Below are 18,056 nucleotides of genomic sequence, written 5' to 3'. Positions count from 1 at the left end.
TTGTGACGGCCCAGCTCGCTCCCATGTAGCCCGGTTGTGCCTCCTTTACCTGGTGGTGGTAAAGTAAAAAAAAAAAAAAATTTAGTTTTTCAATTGGTTCGTAGCTCATAATCGCGCGATTAATCTCACGGTTGACCGTTTATTTTGACCTGCCGACCTTTCCGGCGCGAATTTTACCGAACACCCGCGTGGGTGGATTTGCGTGGAGGCGAGCGCAATGCCGCAGCTCCGGAGGGCACGCGGGGGGGGCGAAGGATTTCTCCGCCTAGGTGGAGGCGGACCGCTGGACCGTGCCCGTCGCGATCCCAACCCACCCCGTACCCTCCCCCTACCCCCCACCCCCCCCCCCCCCCCCCGCACGACGACAGAGTAGCCCACGGTGTTTCACGCGCCGCGGCTTTTGACGGCCTGCGGAATTTTTTTTTTATGGCGGCCGGCGAATGGCTGAGAGGGCGGAGTGGCGACGCGAGTCTATGGGTCTCTGTGTGAGTCTATGGGTCTCTGTGTGAGTATATGGGTCTCTGTGTGAGTCTATGGGTCTCTATGTGAGTCTATGGGTCTCTGTGTGAGTATATGGGTCTCTGTGTGAGTCTATGGGTCTCTGTGTGAGTCTATGGGGCTCTCTGTGAGTCTATGGGTCTCTGTGTGAGTTTCTGGGTCTCTGTGAGTCTATGGGTCTCTATGTGAGTCTATGGGTCTCTGTGTGGGTCTCTGTGTGAGTCTATGGGTCTCTATGTGAGTCTATGGGTTTCTGTGTGAGTCTATGGGTCTCTATGTGAGTCTATGGGTCTCTGTGTGAGTCTATGCATCTCTATGTGAGTCTATGGGTCTCTGTGTGAGTCTATGCATCTCTATGTGAGTATCTGGGTCTCTGTGAGTCTATGTGTCTCTATGTGAGTCTATGGGTCTCTGTGTGAGTCTATGGGTCTCTATGTGAGTCTATGGGTCTCTGTGTGAGTCTATGGGTCTCTATGTGAGTCTATGGGTCTCTGTGTGAGTCTATGCATCTCTATGTGAGTCTCTGGGTCTCTGTGAGGCTATGGGTCTCTATGTGAGTCTATGGGTCTCTGTGTAAGTCTATGGGTCTCTATGTGAGTCTATGGGTCTCTATGTGAGTCTATGCGTCTCTATGCAAGTATATGGGTCTCTATGTGAGTCTATGGGTCTCTATGTGAGTCTATGGGTCTCTGTGTGAGTCTATGGGTCTCTATGTGAGTCTATGGGTCTCTGTGTGAGTCTATGGGTCTCTATGTGAGTCTATGGGTCTCTGTGTGAGTCTATGCATCTCTATGTGAGTATCTGGGTCTCTGTGAGTCTATGCGTCTCTATGTGAGTCTATGGGTCTCTGTGTGAGTCTATGGGTCTCTATGTGAGTCTATGGGTCTCTGTGTGAGTCTATGCATCTCTATGTGAGTCTCTGGGTCTCTGTGAGGCTATGGGTCTCTATGTGAGTCTATGGGTCTCTGTGTAAGTCTATGGGTCTCTATGTGAGTCTATGGGTCTCTATGTGAGTCTATGCGTCTCTATGCAAGTCTATGGGTCTCTATGTGAGTCTATGGGTCTCTATGTGAGTCTATGGGTTTCTGTGTGAGTCTATGGGTCTCTATGTGAGTCTATGGGTCTCTGTGTGAGTCTATGCATCTCTATGTGAGTCTATGGGTCTCTGTGTGAGTCTATGCATCTCTATGTGAGTATCTGGGTCTCTGTGAGTCTATGTGTCTCTATGTGAGTCTATGGGTCTCTGTGTGAGTCTATGGGTCTCTATGTGAGTCTATGGGTCTCTGTGTGAGTCTATGGGTCTCTATGTGAGTCTATGGGTCTCTGTGTGAGTCTATGCATCTCTATGTGAGTCTCTGGGTCTCTGTGAGGCTATGGGTCTCTATGTGAGTCTATGGGTCTCTGTGTAAGTCTATGGGTCTCTATGTGAGTCTATGGGTCTCTATGTGAGTCTATGCGTCTCTATGCAAGTATATGGGTCTCTATGTGAGTCTATGGGTCTCTATGTGAGTCTATGGGTCTCTGTGTGAGTCTATGGGTCTCTATGTGAGTCTATGGGTCTCTGTGTGAGTCTATGGGTCTCTATGTGAGTCTATGGGTCTCTGTGTGAGTCTATGCATCTCTATGTGAGTATCTGGGTCTCTGTGAGTCTATGCGTCTCTATGTGAGTCTATGGGTCTCTGTGTGAGTCTATGGGTCTCTATGTGAGTCTATGGGTCTCTGTGTGAGTCTATGCATCTCTATGTGAGTCTCTGGGTCTCTGTGAGGCTATGGGTCTCTATGTGAGTCTATGGGTCTCTGTGTAAGTCTATGGGTCTCTATGTGAGTCTATGGGTCTCTATGTGAGTCTATGCGTCTCTATGCAAGTCTATGGGTCTCTATGTGAGTCTATGGGTCTCTATGTGAGTCTATGGGTCTCTGTGTGAGTCTATGGGTCTCTATGTGAGTCTATGGGTCTCTGTGTTAGTCTATGGGTCTCTATGTGAGTCTATGGGTCTCTGTGTGAGTCTATGCATCTCTATGTGAGTATCTGGGTCTCTGTGAGTCTATGCGTCTCTATGTGAGTCAATGGGTCTCTATGTGAGTCAATGTGTCCCTATGTGAGTCTATGGGTCCCTATGTGAGTCTATGGGTCTCTATGTGAGTCTATGGGTCTCTTTGCGAGTCTGCGGGTCTCTGTGTGAGTCTATGGGTCTCTATGCGAGTCTATGGGTCTCTATGTGAGTCTATGGGTCTCTTTGCGAGTCTGCGGGTCTCTATGTGAGTCTATGGGTCTCTATGTGAGTCTATGGGTCTCTTTGCGAGTCTGCGGGTCTCTATGTGAGTCTATGGGTCTCTATGTGAGTCTGGGTCTCTATGTGAGTCTATGGGTCTCTTTGTGAGTCTATGGGTCTCTATGTGAGTCTATGGGTCTCTATGTGAGTCAATGGGTCTCTATGTGAGTTTATGGGTCTCTTTGCGAGTCTGCGGGTCTCTATGTGAGTCTATGGGTCTCTATGCGAGTCTATAGGTCTCTATGCGAGTCCATGGGTCTCTATGTGAGTCTGGGTCTCTATGTGAGTCTATGGGTCTCTATGTGAGTCTATGGGTCTCTATGTGAGTCTATGGGTCTCTATGTGAGTCAATGGGTCTCTATGTGAGTCTATGGGTCTCTTTGCGAGTCTGCGTGTCTCTATGTGAGTCTATAGGTCTCTATTCGAGTCTATGGGTCTCTATGCGAGTCCATGGGTCTCTATGTGAGTCTATGGGTCTCTATGTGAGTCTGGGTCTCTATGTGAGTCTATGGGTCTCTTATTGAGTCTATGGGTCTCTATGTGAGTCTATGGGTCTCTATGTGAGTCAATGGGTCTCTATGTGAGTCAATGGGTCTCTATGTGAGTCTACGGGTCTCTATGTGAGTCTATGGGTCTCTATGTGAGTCTATGAGTCTCTCTGTGAGTCTATGGGTCTCTATGTGAGTCTATGGGTTTCTATGTTAGTCTACGGGTCTCTATGCGAGTCTATGGGATCTCTTTGTGAGTCTACGGGTCTCTATGTGAGTCAATGGGTCTCTATGTGAGTCTATGGGTCACTATGTGAGTCTATGGGTCTCTAATTGAGTCTATGGGTCACTATGTGAGTCTATGGGTCTCTAATTGAGTCTATGGGTCTCTATGCGAGTCTACATGTCCCTATGTGAGTCTATGGGTCTCTATGTGAGAGACGCGCCGCGTTTGCCGGCGTCTCCCCACGCGCGTCAAACGTCACGGCTGTCTTTTTGGTCGAACGCAACCACAACAATAACAATAAAACAACAACAACAACAACAATAAAACAACAACAACAATAAAACAACAACAATAAAACAACAACAACAACAACAATAAAACAACAACAACACTAAAACAACAACACTAAAACAACAACAACAATAAAACAACAACAAGAACAATGACGGATGCTTACCAAAGTAACCAGATAGTTCATCGGCGAGGCTTGACCAGGCGGCTTCAAAGCGGCACGGGAAGGGTGACCGAGGAATGAGTGACCTCGATAGAGGTCACGTGGTGGGGGGGTCACGGAAGGTCAACGGGGGGGAGGGACGGGATAGGAGCGGAGGGGAGAGGAAGGGAGTCGGAGCGACGGAGACGAATTGACGAGGCCGTGCGAGAAGGAACTGGAGGCGGTTTAAGGAGCGTCTGACCGCACCAGCCGATGCGCCGCGCGGGTGCCTGCCATGGGAATGTGGAATTTCCACCGCCGGTTCGAAAAGGGGCTGTCGCACTTGCCCCAAGCCACCACCCCCCCCCCCCCCCCCACAGCTCATTATGCTGTTAGGCCACCTTGAATTGGTATGATGACCATTATTATTATTGGCAAGCAAGCAAGCCTTTGATTAATCACGGTGCGTGTGGGCTCTCTATTAAAGGGGGCTCGCCTCCCGTCGGGGGTTTAATAACGTGAGCGTTTGCACATTTTGCCTCCTTTGTGAAGTTGCAAATTGATATTGACGAGCGGGCCCCGCCTTGTTTATCCGTGCGGTCCAGTCTGGTTATCCGCCGTGGCCCTGCGAGCTCGGTTTGACATTAATCCGCACGTAAGCGGCGGTGGTGTGGAAGGTGGCGGGCGAGCGGGCGGTTGGGTGTGTGTGGTGTGTGTGTGTGTGGGGTGTGTGTGGGGTGTGTGGTGTGTGTGTGTGTGGTGTGTGATGTGTGATGGGTGTGTGTGTGTGTGGTGTGTGATGGGGGTGTGTGTGGTGTGTGTGTGTGGTGTGTGTGTGTGTGGGGTGTGTGTGTGTGTGTGGTGTGTGATGGGTGTGTGTGTGGTGTGTGTGTGTGTGGGGTGTGTGTGGGGTGTGTGTGTGATGGGTGTGTGTGTGTGTGTGGGGTGTGTGATGGGTGTGTGTGGGGTGTGTGATGGGTGTGTGTGTGTGAGGTGTGTGTGGGGTGTGTGTGTGTGGTGTGTGATGGGTGTGTGTGGGGTGTGTGATGGGTGTGTGTGGGGTGTGTGTGTGTGGTGTGTGTGGGGTGTGTGTGGGGTGTGTGTGTGGGGTGTGTGTGTGTGGTGTGTGTTTTGAGTGTGTGTGGGGTGTGTGTGTGTGATGTGTGTGTGTGTGGTGTGTGTGGGGTGTGTGTGGTGTGTGTGTGGTGTGTGTGTGTGGGGTGTGTTTTGAGTGTGTGTGGGGTGTGTGTGTGTGGTGTGTGTTTTGAGTGTGTGTGTGGTGTGTGATGTGTGTGTGTGTGGTGTGTGTGGGGTGTGTGTGGTGTGTGTGTGGTGTGTGATGTGTGTGTGTGTGTGTGGTGTGTGTGGTGTGTGTGTGTGGTGTGTGATGTGTGTGTGTGTGGTGTGTGTGGTGTGTGTGTGTGTGGTGTGTGATGTGTGTGTGTGTGGTGTGTGTGTGGTTTGTGTGGTGTGTGATGTGTGTGTGTGTGGTGTGTGTGGTGTGTGTGTGTGGTGTGTGTGGTGTGTGTGCGTGTGTGTGTGTGTGGTGTGTGTGCGTGTGTGTGTGTGGTGTGTGTGTGTGGTGTGTGTGGTGTGTGTGCGTGTGTGTGTGTGTGGTGTGTGTGCGTGTGTGTGTGGTGTATGTGGTGTGTGTGGTGTGTGTGTGGTGTGTGTGTGTGTGGTGTGTGTGGTGTGTGTGGTGTGTGTGTGGTGTGTGTGGTGCGTGTGTGTGGTGTGTGTGCGTGTGTGTGTGGTGTGTGTGTGGTGTGTGTGTGTGGTGTGTGTGGTGTGTGGTGGTGTGTGTGTGTGGTGTGTGTGCGTGTGTGTGTGTGGTGTGTGTGGTGTGTGTGTGCGTGTGTGTGTGTGGTGTGTGTGGTGTGTGTGTGGTGTGTGTGGTGTGTGTGGTGTGTGTGTGTGGTGTGTGTGGTGTGTGTGCGTGTGTGTGTGTGGTGTGTGTGCGTGTGTGGTGTGTGTGGTGTGTGCGTGTGTGTGTGTGGGGTGTGTGGTGTGTGTGTGTGTGGGGTGTGTGTGTGTGGGGTGTGTGTGTGTGCGTGTGTGTGCGTGTGGGGTGTGCACAAACCGCGATAGCCACCTAGAGTGCCCCCGCCCCCCCAGAGGCGACCTCGCACGGGCCGACCGCCGTTCGCTCTGCCCCGGGGGGGGGGGGGCGTTCCGGTGCCGACGGCGACGTTGCCGTACTTTTGTGCTCCCCGAGGGTCGGTGACGTTGTTCAAAAGCCTCGAATCCAGCAGTGGAGAGATTGTGGCCGTCTATGATTATTAACGATCATGCTGGCGCCTTTATACGATATATTACTTGCATGCATATACATCGGAACGATAAACTGATGACGTACACCTGCTGATGACGTACACATACTGATGACGTACACATACTATGACGTACACCTGTTGATGATGTACACCTGCTGATGACGTACACCTGTTGATGACGTACACCTGCTGATGACGTACACATGCTGATGACGTACACATGTTGATGACGTACACATACTGATGACGTACACCTGTTGATGACGTACACATACTGATGACGTACACCTGCTGATGACGTACACCTGCTGATGACGTACACCTGCTGATGACGTACAAATACTGATGTACACCATGCTGATGACGTACACGTGCTGATGACGTACACGTGCTGATGACGTACATCTGCTAATGACGTACACATACGTACACCTGCTGATGACGTACTAATGACGTGCACATACGTACACGTACTGATGACGTACACGTGCTGATGACGTACACATAAAGATGACGTACACGTGCTGATGACATGCTGATGACGTACACGTGCTGATGATGTACTGATGACGTACTGATGACGTACACGTGCTGATGACGTGCTGATGACGCACAGCTGAAGTGCTGATGACGTGCTGATGACGTGCCTGTGCCTGATACGTACACGTGGCTGATGACGTACACGTGGCTGATGACGTACACGTGGCTGATGACGTACACGTGGCTGATGACGTACACGTGCGTACGGGTACGTCATCGGAACGGGAAAGGGTTAATGGCACAGCTGGCAGCAGCGGCTATTTGCGGATCCTGATTCTTTCCCCCCCGCCGCGATGCCGCGCGATGTTAAACGTCGTCAGCGTTGGCGCCAGCGCTCGCTCTGCCCGAACAAACATGCTGCGGGGGAATGTCCACGGCTCGAGGCAAGCAATCAGGAGGCAATTAGCGGGCGCAGAGACACGAAAGGGCCGACTTCTCTCGTCGAAAATACCGCGGCGAGTGGCCAAGGAGGGGCTGGCAGGGGGGTGGGGGGCTCCAACAATAAACGCCCACGCGCCGTTGACCCTTTCCCCCCCCCCCCCCCCCCCCCCACGCTTTGACGCGATCATTCAAATTTGCCTTTTGACGCTCGCTTTTTGGAAGCGCACCGAACTCTCCGAGAGAGCTCATGTAAGCGAGGGTTCCGAGGATCGCGGCGGCGCCCGTCCGTGAGCCCCCGCGCTTAATCTGTCTCCGTAACAGAGCCGTCCGTCCGTCCGTCCGTCCGTCCGTCCGTCCGTCCGTCCGTCCGTCCGTCCGTCCGTCCGTCCGTCCGTCCGTCCGTCCGCACGACCGGCCGGCCGGCCGGCCGGCCGGCTGACCCGCACGCACGACGCTTCATTCCACTGTGCCAGGCGTTGGCACTGGACAGCCGGCACTGGAGGGCCGTTAATAGGAGTCCTCCTCCGGCTGGCTGAGTGCGGGGCTCATCACCAATTGTTTTTAACGATCGTCCATTAAGAGGCCTTTTTTTAAATATATATAATTTTTATTTTATCGGAGAATAACGAGAGCCATGGCACCAGAATTAACGGGCGCCGCCGCTCCCCTCGCTCCCCGACACTGCTGCTACTGCTGCTGCTACTAATGCTGCTACTGCTGCTACTGCTGCTGCTACTAATGCTGCTGCTGCTACTGCTGTTACTGCTGCTACTAATGCTGCTGCTTCTGCTGCTGCTACTCTGCTGCTACTGCTGCTGCTATTGGTGCTGCTGCTGCTACTGCTGCTACTGCTGCTGCTACTAATGCTGCTGCTGCTACTGCTGTTACTGCTGCTACTAATGCTGCTGCTTCTGCTGCTGCTACTGCTGCTACTGCTACTGCTGCTATTGGTGCTGCTGCTACTGCTGCTATTGCTGCTACTGCTGTTGCTGCTACTGCTGCTACTGCTGCTATTGCTGCTACTGCTGCTACTGCTGGTGCTTCTGCTGCTGCTACTGCTGCTACTACTGCTGCTACTACTGCTGCTGCTACTGCTGGTGCTGCTACTACTGCTGCTGTTGCTACTACTACTGCTGCTGTTGCTACTGCTGCTACTGCTGCTGCTGTGCCCCGTGCAGGCGAGCTGTTCGCTGTTCTGAGTAAAGGAGCGCTCGAGATGTTGGCGAGGAGTCGTAGCGGAGTCATTAAGAGCCAAACTGCCTGGCTCGGAGCCCATTAGCGTCTTCTTGGAGAGGAGTTGATGACGGTTTTCTGAGTTTTTATTTTTCATCTTTTTTTTTTATCGTCTTCATTTCTCAACCACCCCTCCGATCCCCGATGTGTCACGAAAAAATTTAACTTCAATGCCATAGCGGGCGATGGATTTGTTGTCGTTTAGCTGTCGTTTGTCGCCGCTACTGTGACAGGCGGACGACGACGAAGACGAAGAAGATGAAGACGATGAAGATGAAGACGATGAAGATGAAGACGATGAAGATGAAGACGATGAAGATGAAGACGAAGAAGATGAAGAAGACGACGAAGACGGCGAAGATGATGAAGACGACGATGAAGACGATAAAGACGACGAAGACGACGAAGAAGACATGAAGATGAAGACGAAGACGACGAAGACGATGAAGATGAAGACGAAGACGACGAAGACGATGAAGATGAAGACGAAGATGACGAAGACGATGAAGATGAAGACGATGAAGACGAAGACGATGAAGATGAAGACGAAGACGACGAAGACGATGAAGATGAAGACGACGAAGATGAAGACGATGAAGATGAAGACGATGAAGATGAAATCGAAGATGAAGACGATGAAGATGAAGACGATGAAGATGAAGACGAAGATGAAGACGACGATGAAGACGACGAAGAAGCAGACGACGAAGAAGACGACAACGGGACGGCGACGCTTTAAATGGTCACTTTTTGGCGGAATGAGAAATGCCGTCGAAGCTCTCTCTCACTCTCTCTCTCTCTCACTCTCTCTCTCTCTCACTCTCTCTCTCACTCTCTCTCTCTCTCACTCTCTCTCTCTCTCACTCTCTCTCTCACTCTCTCTCTCACTCTCTCTCTCTCTCTCTCACTCTCTCTCTCTCTCACTCTCTCTCTCTCTCACTCTCTCTCTCACTCTCTCTCTCTCACTCTCTCTCTCACTCTCTCTCTCGCTCTGGAGCCGAGCGAGCCGAGCGAGCGTTATTTATTTACTTATCCACCCCCCCCACCCACCCCCCACCCAGCCAGCTCGGCCTCCTGTCGGCACTTTTAGAACCGGGATTTAAAAATCCTCGCGTCGCGCGAGCCGTGCACGTGCGGCGCACATCGCCCCGGTCGTGGCTCGCGGTCGAGGGAGTTCGAGTGTTCACGCGCGGTTCACGCGCGGTTCACGCGCCTACCACGCGCGGTTCACGCGAGGTTCACGCGAGGTTCACGGGAGGTTCACGTGAACCACACGCGAGGTTCACGGGAGGTTCACGTGAGGTTCACGTGAGGTTCACGTGTGGTTCACGTGAGGTTCACGCGAGGTTCACGCGAGGTTCACGTGAGGTTCACGTGAGGTTCACGTGAACCACACACGAGGTTCACGTGAGGTTCACGCGAGGTTCACGGGAGGTTCACGTGTGGTTCACGTGAGGTTCACGTGTGGTTCACGTGAGGTTCACGTGAACCTCACGTGTGGTTCACGTGAACCTCACGTGTGGTTCACGTGAACCTCGCGTGTGGTTCACGTGAGGTTCACGTGAACCACACGCGAGGTTCACGCGAGGTTCACGGGAGGTTCACGTGTGGTTCACGTGAGGTTCACGTGTGGTTCACGCGAGGTTCACGGGAGGTTCACGTGAGGTTCACGTGAGGTTCACGTGAACCACACACGAGGTTCACGTGAGGTTCACGCGAGGTTCACGGGAGGTTCACGTGAGGTTCACGTGAGGTTCACGTGTGGTTCACGTGAGGTTCACGTGAGGTTCACGCGAGGTTCACGGGAGGTTCACGTGAGGTTCACGTGAGGTTCACGTGTGGTTCACGTGAGGTTCACGTGTGGTTCACGTGAGGTTCACGTGAACCACACGCGAACCACACGTGAGGTTCACGTGTGATTCAAGTGAGGTTCACGTGAGGTTCACGTGAGGTTCTCGCGCGGTTCACGTGAGGTTCACGTGAGGTTCACGTGAGGTTCCGCTCGTGAGGAGCGGCGGCGTGGGTTCGATTCCCCGCTCGCGGCCGACGCCCGCTGACGATTTTCTGGACGGGTCCTGGGCCTCCTCTAGGTCGACTCGGCCTCAAATGAGCACACCTGGGTGCGGTGTGTAGTAGTAAACATCGCCACTGGGGAGACAAAGGCGGCCGGGCGTGGTGCTGCTGGCCACCCACCCCCTCGTGCGTTCGGGCTTCGTAGGTGCTGCTCGCTAACAAACAGCACTTGCCCCTACAGTCTGTTAGAGGCTACACGGGGGAGCTTTGTCTGTGACGCACACCGGCATGACGTCACGCGAGATTGGACTGAGGGAGGTGGGGGGGGGGTTGATAAGGTCACGAGACGTAGGAAGACCACGGGGAGAGAGAGAGAGAGAGACACGCAAACTCTAAATATACAGCAGCAGGCATCGTCAGGGTCGGGATCGAACCCACGACCTCCTGTACACCAGGCGAGGTAGTTAACATCTCCTAGCCACCGTGATGATGATGAGAGAGAGAGAGACACGCAAACTCCAAATATACAGCAGCAGGCATCGTCAGGGTCGGGATCGAACCCACGACCTCCTGTACACCAGGCGAGGTAGTTAACATCTCCTAGCCACCGTGATGATGATGAGAGAGAGAGAGACACAGCAGACTCCAAATATACAGCAGGCGTCAGGGCTGATTGAACCCACGATCTTCTGCACACCAGGCGAGGTAGTTAACATCTCCTAGCCACCGTGATGATGATGAGAGAGAGAAAGACACGCAAACTTCAAATATACAGCAGGCGTCAGGGTTGGGATCGAACCCACGACCTCCTGTGCACCAGGCGAGGTAGTTAACATCTCCTAGCCGCCGTGATGATGATGAGAGAGAGAGACACGCAAACTTCAAATATACAGCAGCAGCAGGCGTCAGGGTCGGGGATCGAACCACGACCTCCCGCATACCAGGCGAGGCAATCAACATCTCCCGGCCCACCGCAGCGTCCAATTTTTGCAATTTGCTGAGAGCCCGGTCAAAGTTTGGGTTGGATGGTGGGGGTCGTCGGGGGGGGGGGGGGGTTGGTTGGTTGGTTCTGAAAGTTTCTGTTTTAACGCAGTGGGGGGGGGGGGGCTATCTTTGTGTGCGCGCAGAGCGTGGAGGCTTCGGCGGACGACCCGGGGTCGCGGCCGGGGACGCCGCGAGGCCGCCGGCGACGGCGACACACCGGGAGCGGCGGGCGGGGGGCGTCCGTCGCCCCACAGCACGCTCTTCGACTTCCTCAACCCCAAGATGGAGGCCCTGTCCCTGGACGGTCAGTCAGGTGGGGCGAGTGAGAGAGCGTGAGTGAGAGAGCGGGCGGGCGAGCGGGTGGGTGGGTGGGACGAGTGAGAGGGTGAGTGAGAGAGCGAGTGAGAGAGTGAGCGAGCGAGTGAGAGAGAGAGTGAGAGCGTGAGTGAGAGAGTGAGAGAGCGGGCGGGCGAGCGGGTGGGTGGGAGGGACGAGTGAGAGGGTGAGTGAGAGAGCGAGTGAGAGAGTGAGAGCGTGAGTGAGAGAGTGAGAGAGGCGGGCGGGCGAGCGGGTGGGTGGGGCGAGTGAGAGGGTGAGTGAGAGAGCGGGTGAGAGAGTGAGCGAGCGAGTGAGAGAGTGAGAGCGTGAGTGAGAGACGAGAGAGCGGGCGGGTGAGCGTGCGAGCGAGCGGGTGGGTAGGGCGAGTGGGTGAGTGAGCGAGCGGGTGAGCGGTTGGGGTGGGCGGGGCGAGTGAGAGGGTGAGTGAGCGAGCGAGTGAGCGGGTGGGTGGGCGGGGCGAGTGAGAGGGTGAGTGAGCGAGCGAGTGAGCGGGTGGGTGGGCGGGGCGAGTGAGAGGGTGAGTGAGAGCGCGGGTGAGCGTGCGAGAGCGGGTGAGAGCGAGGGAGTAGGTGAGCGTGTGAGCAAGGGGGTTGAGTTGGTGAGTGAGCGAGTTACCTAATGAGTGCGAACATGCTAGCTAGCGAGTGGGTGGGTGAGTGAGTGAGTGAATGGGTGAGCAGGTGAGTGAGTGAGTGAGCGGGTGAGCAGGTGAGTGAGAGCATGAGCAAGTGGGTGAGTGAGTGAGTGAGTGGGTGAGTGGGTGAGTGAGTGAGTGGGTGAGTGAGTGAGTGGGTGAGTGAGTGGGTGAGTGAGTGAGTGGTGAGAGCAGGTGAGTGAGTGGGTGAGTGAGAGAATGAGCAAGTGGGTGAGTGAGTGGGTAAGCAGTTCAGTGAGTGGCTGAGCAGGTAAGTGAGTGAGTGTGCGCGCGTGTGTTACTCTTGACGCAGATTTCACGCCGCATCTATTTGTTTTGACCGTACCCCCCATCAGAGCCGACGATTGCTCGCATTTTCACGCTATACCCCAATACCGATGCTCGGCCTGTTAAGTTCACAAACTCATTTAGGGCGATTTAAAATTCAGCGGAAATTCTTGAACTTCAATTTCCCTTTCTCCTCCCCAAGAAATGCCGTCAGTCCCGTCACCATCGTCGTTATTTCGCCGGGAACAACTGAGGCCAATTAAAGTTTGTCGGTGCTCGCTGATGTGTTTTGGTATTTCGCGGTAAACTCTTCTTTTCTCTCGCCATTCGCTGGAGCAAGTTTGGCCCCGCGGCCTTTGACAGCGGCTGTGCTTGCGGTGTCGTTGCTTAGACCGCGGTGGTTATTTTAGAAATGTTGTTTTACGTTTAGCGAGCTGTAACTAAAACAATTATTTAAACTGTTTCTTTTTTTATATATATACCTGGGCAGGCCTATTGAGCTACATAGCTCTTTTTTCAGAAGTGGCTTATCATCGTCGTGTGGAAATTTAGAGTCGCCAAAGACTCTTAAAACGCGTGGTGATGTTGATTCTAAATGTGGAGGGAAAAACCGGAGGACCCATATAAATTTGAGTTTGCGTGTCTCTCTCTCTCATCATCATCATCATCACGGTGGCTAGGAGATGTAATTACCTCGCCTGGTACACAGGAGGTCGTGGGTTACCCCGACCCTGATGCCTGCTGTATATTTAGAGTTGCGTGTCTCTCTCTCTCTCATCATCATCACGTGGCTAGGAGATGTTAACTACCTCGCGTGGTACACAGGAGGTCGTGGGTTATACCCCGACCTGATGCCTGCTGCTGTATATTTAGAGTTTGCGTGTCTCTCTCTCTCATATCATCATCACGGTGGCTAGGAGATGTTAACTACCTCGCTTGGTACACAGGAGGTCGTGGGTTATACCCCAACCCTGATGCCTGCTGCTGTATATTTAGAGTTTGCGTGTCTCTCTTATCATCATCACGGTGGCTAGGAGATATTAACTACCTCGCCTGGTACACAGGAGGTCGTGGGTTATACCCCGACCCTGATGCCTACTGCTGTATATTTAGAGTTTGCGTGTCTCTCTCTCTCTCATCATCATCATCACGGTGGCTAAGAGATGTTAACTACCTCGCCTGGTACACAGGAGGTCGTAGGTTAGACCCTGATACTTGCTGTATATTTAGAGTTTGCGTGTCTCTCTCTCATCATCACGGTGGCTAGGTGATGTTAACTACCTCGCCTGGTACACAGGAGGTCGTGGGTTAGACCCCGACCCTGACGCCTGCTGCTGCTGCTGTATATTTAGAGTTTGCGTGTTCTCCCCATGGTCGCGTGGATTTTTCTCGGGTGCCTCCTGTTTAATCCCCCCCCCCCACATTTAGAATTCGACGTCTCGCGTTCAGAATGTTTTGGCCGGCTGCTATAAATTTCCTCGCGATGGGATGGCGAAGGGGCCGCTTCGATGAGCGATCCGCTTCGTTGAGCGATCATTCGTGACAGTCGGGCCGCTCCTGAAAAAGAGCTACGTCGCTCAATGGCAATTATCCCGAGGAATAAAGTTTTAAAAAATAAAATAAAATGCGTGTTTAGATTGCTTTAAGAGGTGTAATGACCACGTTTTCGCCGGTGTGAAAACTGGAGATAGCGAGCCGGTTTGATGGATGCAACAAACGCGGAACGTTGTGAAAGGAGCGAGGCCAGATGCTCGCAGAGCAATTAGCGCAGCTGCTTTAGCACACTCCTGTGTCTAAACGAAATGCCCCGTGCACGGGCCCGTTACCCCAACCATCCTTTCGTTCGGCAAGGCAGGCGGCGACGGCGGCGACGGCGGCGACGGCGATGATTGCGATGATTTAAGGAACTACGCGCGCCATTATCCCGCTATCGCACGCGTGACGCACACACGCGCCCAAAAACAGTGAGCGTGAATATCGCCTGCAAGCTGAATAATGGACAATTTGGAGGCCAGCTTTTGCGGTGTTATCGGAGGGGTGTGTACCGCGGCGTACGTCAATGAGATCTCGAACGAAAAGACACGCCCTATCATTTACACCGTGCGCTTAACTCTTGTAGTCTGGTTGCTGTTGAATGGGGGGGGGGGGGGGTTGGAATATAAAACTTAAATGAATTTCACAGCCGGGGCCGAGACTTGCGCGTCAGAAGCGCGTAGTCGTTGCTGAGACTGCTGGAGCGGGGAATCCGATGAGCTATGGAGCTCTTCATCACGGATGTCAAGTGTGGGGGTGGTGTATCGACGAGAAGTGTGATTCCTCCAGTCTGGAAGCAACTTGTACGTACGTACGTACTGCCCATATACTAACACTGCCCATAGACTAACACTGCCCATAGACTAACACTGCCCATAGACTAACACTGCCCATAGACTCAACACTGTCCATAGACTAACACTGCCCATAGACTAACACTGCCCATAGACTAACACTGCCCATAGACTAACACTGCCCATAGACTAACACTGCCCATAGACTAACACTGCCCATAGACTAACACTGCCCATAGACTAACACTGCCCATAGACTAACACTGCCCATAGACTAACACTGCCCATAGACTAACACTGCCCATAGACTAACACTGCCCATAGACTAACACTGCCCATAGACTAACACTGCCCATAGACTCAACACTGCCCATAGACTAACACTGCCCATAGACTAACACTACCCATAGACTCAACACTGCCCATAGACTCAACACTGTCCATAGACTCAACACTACCCATAGACTCAACACTACCCATAGACTCAACACTGCACCATAGACTCAACACTACCCATAGATACTCTTTGTTTTTTTCGGTAAAGTCACGTAGGTAAAATAAAATAAATGAAAACAACTCAATTAATTAAATCACGACGTTTCGGAGGCAAGCACAAGCTTCCGTCTTCAGGTGGAACAGTCACGGCAGAATAGCTGTATCAAGTGAAGAGCTCTTGAGACGACCGGGATTATATAGACAGGTTAAGAGGGGGGGGGGGAGCCAGAAAGGGACGTGGGTGGGGGGGGAGGGCTGAGTTAAGCCGCGTTTTGTTATGCTGCAGGGGGGTTCGGGGGGAGAGATACACGAGTACATACAACTCACTGAAAGCAATGGAAACCGCTGTACAATTATAAGGCAGCTAAAGTTTGACATACAACCCACTGAGAGTAATGGAAATGGCTGTACAATTATATTTTTTTTTGGGGGGGGGGGGGGGGGGTGGGTACGATCTCGTAAATATAAATGTGCCGTTAAACCCGCCACCCCTCCTGCGCGTCCAATTTTGTAAAGGTTTGTCACGTGAACGAAAAACGTGCCAATTCGTTCCCCCGTTCAGCACCACCGGGGGCGCGTTGGCGGGTAAAACCCACGACACTCACAATTCGGGCGCGGCGACGTTTCCGCCGGCACGATCAGGCGCGTTCGGAAGACTCGCGCAAACGCGAAACGCGGAAGAGGCTTCGTTCGGGGGCCCGCGACCTATTCGCCGACCCTCGTGCTAACGATGGCGAGAGCGGTGGTGCCGCGGCGCCGACCAAGACCCCGCGGACCCGAGTTCGATTCCCGCTCTCGCGGCCCTTTAAAAAAAAAACAAAGCAAAAACGCGGCGACCTGGGCGTTCCTCGCCACGGTCGACCCGGCCTCGGGCGAGCGCGCCTGGCCCGCGGTGCTTGGCACAAAACCGTCGGGTGTGGGATCTGCCACGTGGGGGGGACCACGTGGCAGATCCGCGTCCCTCGTACGAATCTTGCCGGCGGTGGCAGCGTTAGTATTAATGGGGCGCGTCTTATTTGGCATTCCTCGGCTTATCGTGTACTTGCAGCCAGCGCGTGGTGACAGGCCCCCCCCCCCCCCCTTACCCCCTTACCCCCTTACCCCCCCTCCGTAATGATCCGCCGGCTGCCCTATCTGTGGCCCGCCACCCACCCAACCCACCCATCGTCGCGAGCGTCCGCCCCCCCCACCACCTCCCCCACTCCGCCGGCCTTCACTCCCGTCCCCAAACGTGACCGGGCCACGGCAGCGGCAGCGGCGGATTTCCGTTGCGGGACAGGGTAGGTGGGTGGGGTGGGGGGGGGGGGTGGGGGGGGGGGGCCGTGGTGTGGGGGGGGGGGGCAGAGGAGGCGATGCCCTCACGCTGCCAGGCCGTACATTGGCAGTCGCCTTCAAAGTCGCGCTTTCGCCGCGGGGTTCTCGATCGTGCGGTCTTCAGTTTTTTTCCTTCATCTTCCTCCCTCCCTCCCACCCCTCTCTCTCTCTCTTTCTTTCTTCTCGAAACTCGTTCTTGCAAGCGAGAAAAATCACGCGCTCCTCTCGGAACTGGGCAGCCCCCCCCCCCCCTCCCCCCCCTCCCACCACGTGCGCTCGCATTCTGAATCGGGTTTTTTTTTTAAGTTTAGCTTCTTATCAGGGAAGCCGCTTGCCGCTGTGGCTGCTGCTGCTAAAGAGAGAGAGAGAGAGATTCAGATATTTAAGATGAAAGTTGCATTGATATTCCACGGGCCCAGAGCACAGAAGCGGAATGGGGAGAAATCCGATGAGCTGTGAAGCTCTTTGGTCACAGATGTCCGGTAAGGGTGCACGGAGCTCAGAAAGTTATCACCACCACCACCACCACAACAACAACTGCAACAACAATCAACGATTGGCGTGCAAAGTATAGGAGGGATAAGCGAATCGCTCTGAATGAATTAAAACTAAACTCTTTATTTTTATTTTACCAGGTAAGGCCCACTGAGGCTTTGGCTGTTTTTGTCAGAATCTACCTGGCCGCAAGCCATGGCTCAATGAAGCATACTTACGTACGTTGAGCTTCTTTCGCACCGTACGTAGCCAATCGTGCTAATCGGAGGTGCAGTGTTGAGTCTATGGGTAGTGTTGAGTCTATGGGCAGTGTTGAGCCTATGGTGCAGTGTTGAGTCTATGGTGCAGTGTTGAGTCTATGGGTAGTGTTAAGTCTATGGGTAGTGTTGAGTCTATGGTGCAGTGTTGAGTCTATGGGCAGTGTTAGTCTATGGGTAGTGTTGAGTCTATGGGTAGTGTTGAGTCTATGGATAGTGTTCAGGCTATGGGTAGTGTTGAGTCTATGGCGCAGTGTTGAGTCTATGGGCAGTGTTGAGTCTATGGGCAGTGTTGAGTCTACGGGCAGTGTTGAGTCTATGGGCAGTGTTGAGTCTATGGGTAGTGTTGAGTCTATGGGCAGTATTGAGTCTATGGGCAGTGTTGAGTCTATGGATCGTGTTGAGTCTATGGGCAGTGTTGAGTCTATGGGTAGTGTTGAGTGTATGGGCAGTGTTGAGTCTATGGGCAGTGTTGAGTCTATGGGCAGTGTGTGTGTGTGTATACGTTGAACTTATTTAGCACCGCACGTAGCCAACCATGCTAATCGGAGCATGGTTGGCTACG

The 18,056-nt window shown here is 53.4% G+C and overlaps 1 protein-coding gene across 1 annotated transcript in view; it reads left to right on the top strand.

Annotated features, from left to right (window-relative positions):
* Window positions 1-11,655, top strand: part of LOC116937112 (tudor domain-containing protein 3-like) — a gene marked incomplete at its 3' end in the record, with an annotated part of 35,205 nt that extends 23,550 nt beyond the window's left edge. Inside the window, exon 3 of the mRNA XM_076063859.1 lies at window positions 11,486-11,655. Coding sequence (XP_075919974.1) covers window positions 11,486-11,655 — 170 coding nt within the window. The remainder of the gene's footprint in view (window positions 1-11,485) is intronic.
* Between the last annotated feature and the right edge of the window lie 6,401 nt (window positions 11,656-18,056).

This window comes from Petromyzon marinus, unplaced genomic scaffold (assembly GCF_048934315.1).
Source record: "Petromyzon marinus isolate PM22_M1 ecotype Great Lakes invasive population unplaced genomic scaffold, UKy_Petmar_22M1.pri1.0 PM_Scaffold_219, whole genome shotgun sequence".
In the NCBI taxonomy this organism is placed as follows: domain Eukaryota; kingdom Metazoa; phylum Chordata; class Hyperoartia; order Petromyzontiformes; family Petromyzontidae; genus Petromyzon; species Petromyzon marinus.
This window is presented reverse-complemented; position numbering and strand designations above follow the sequence as displayed.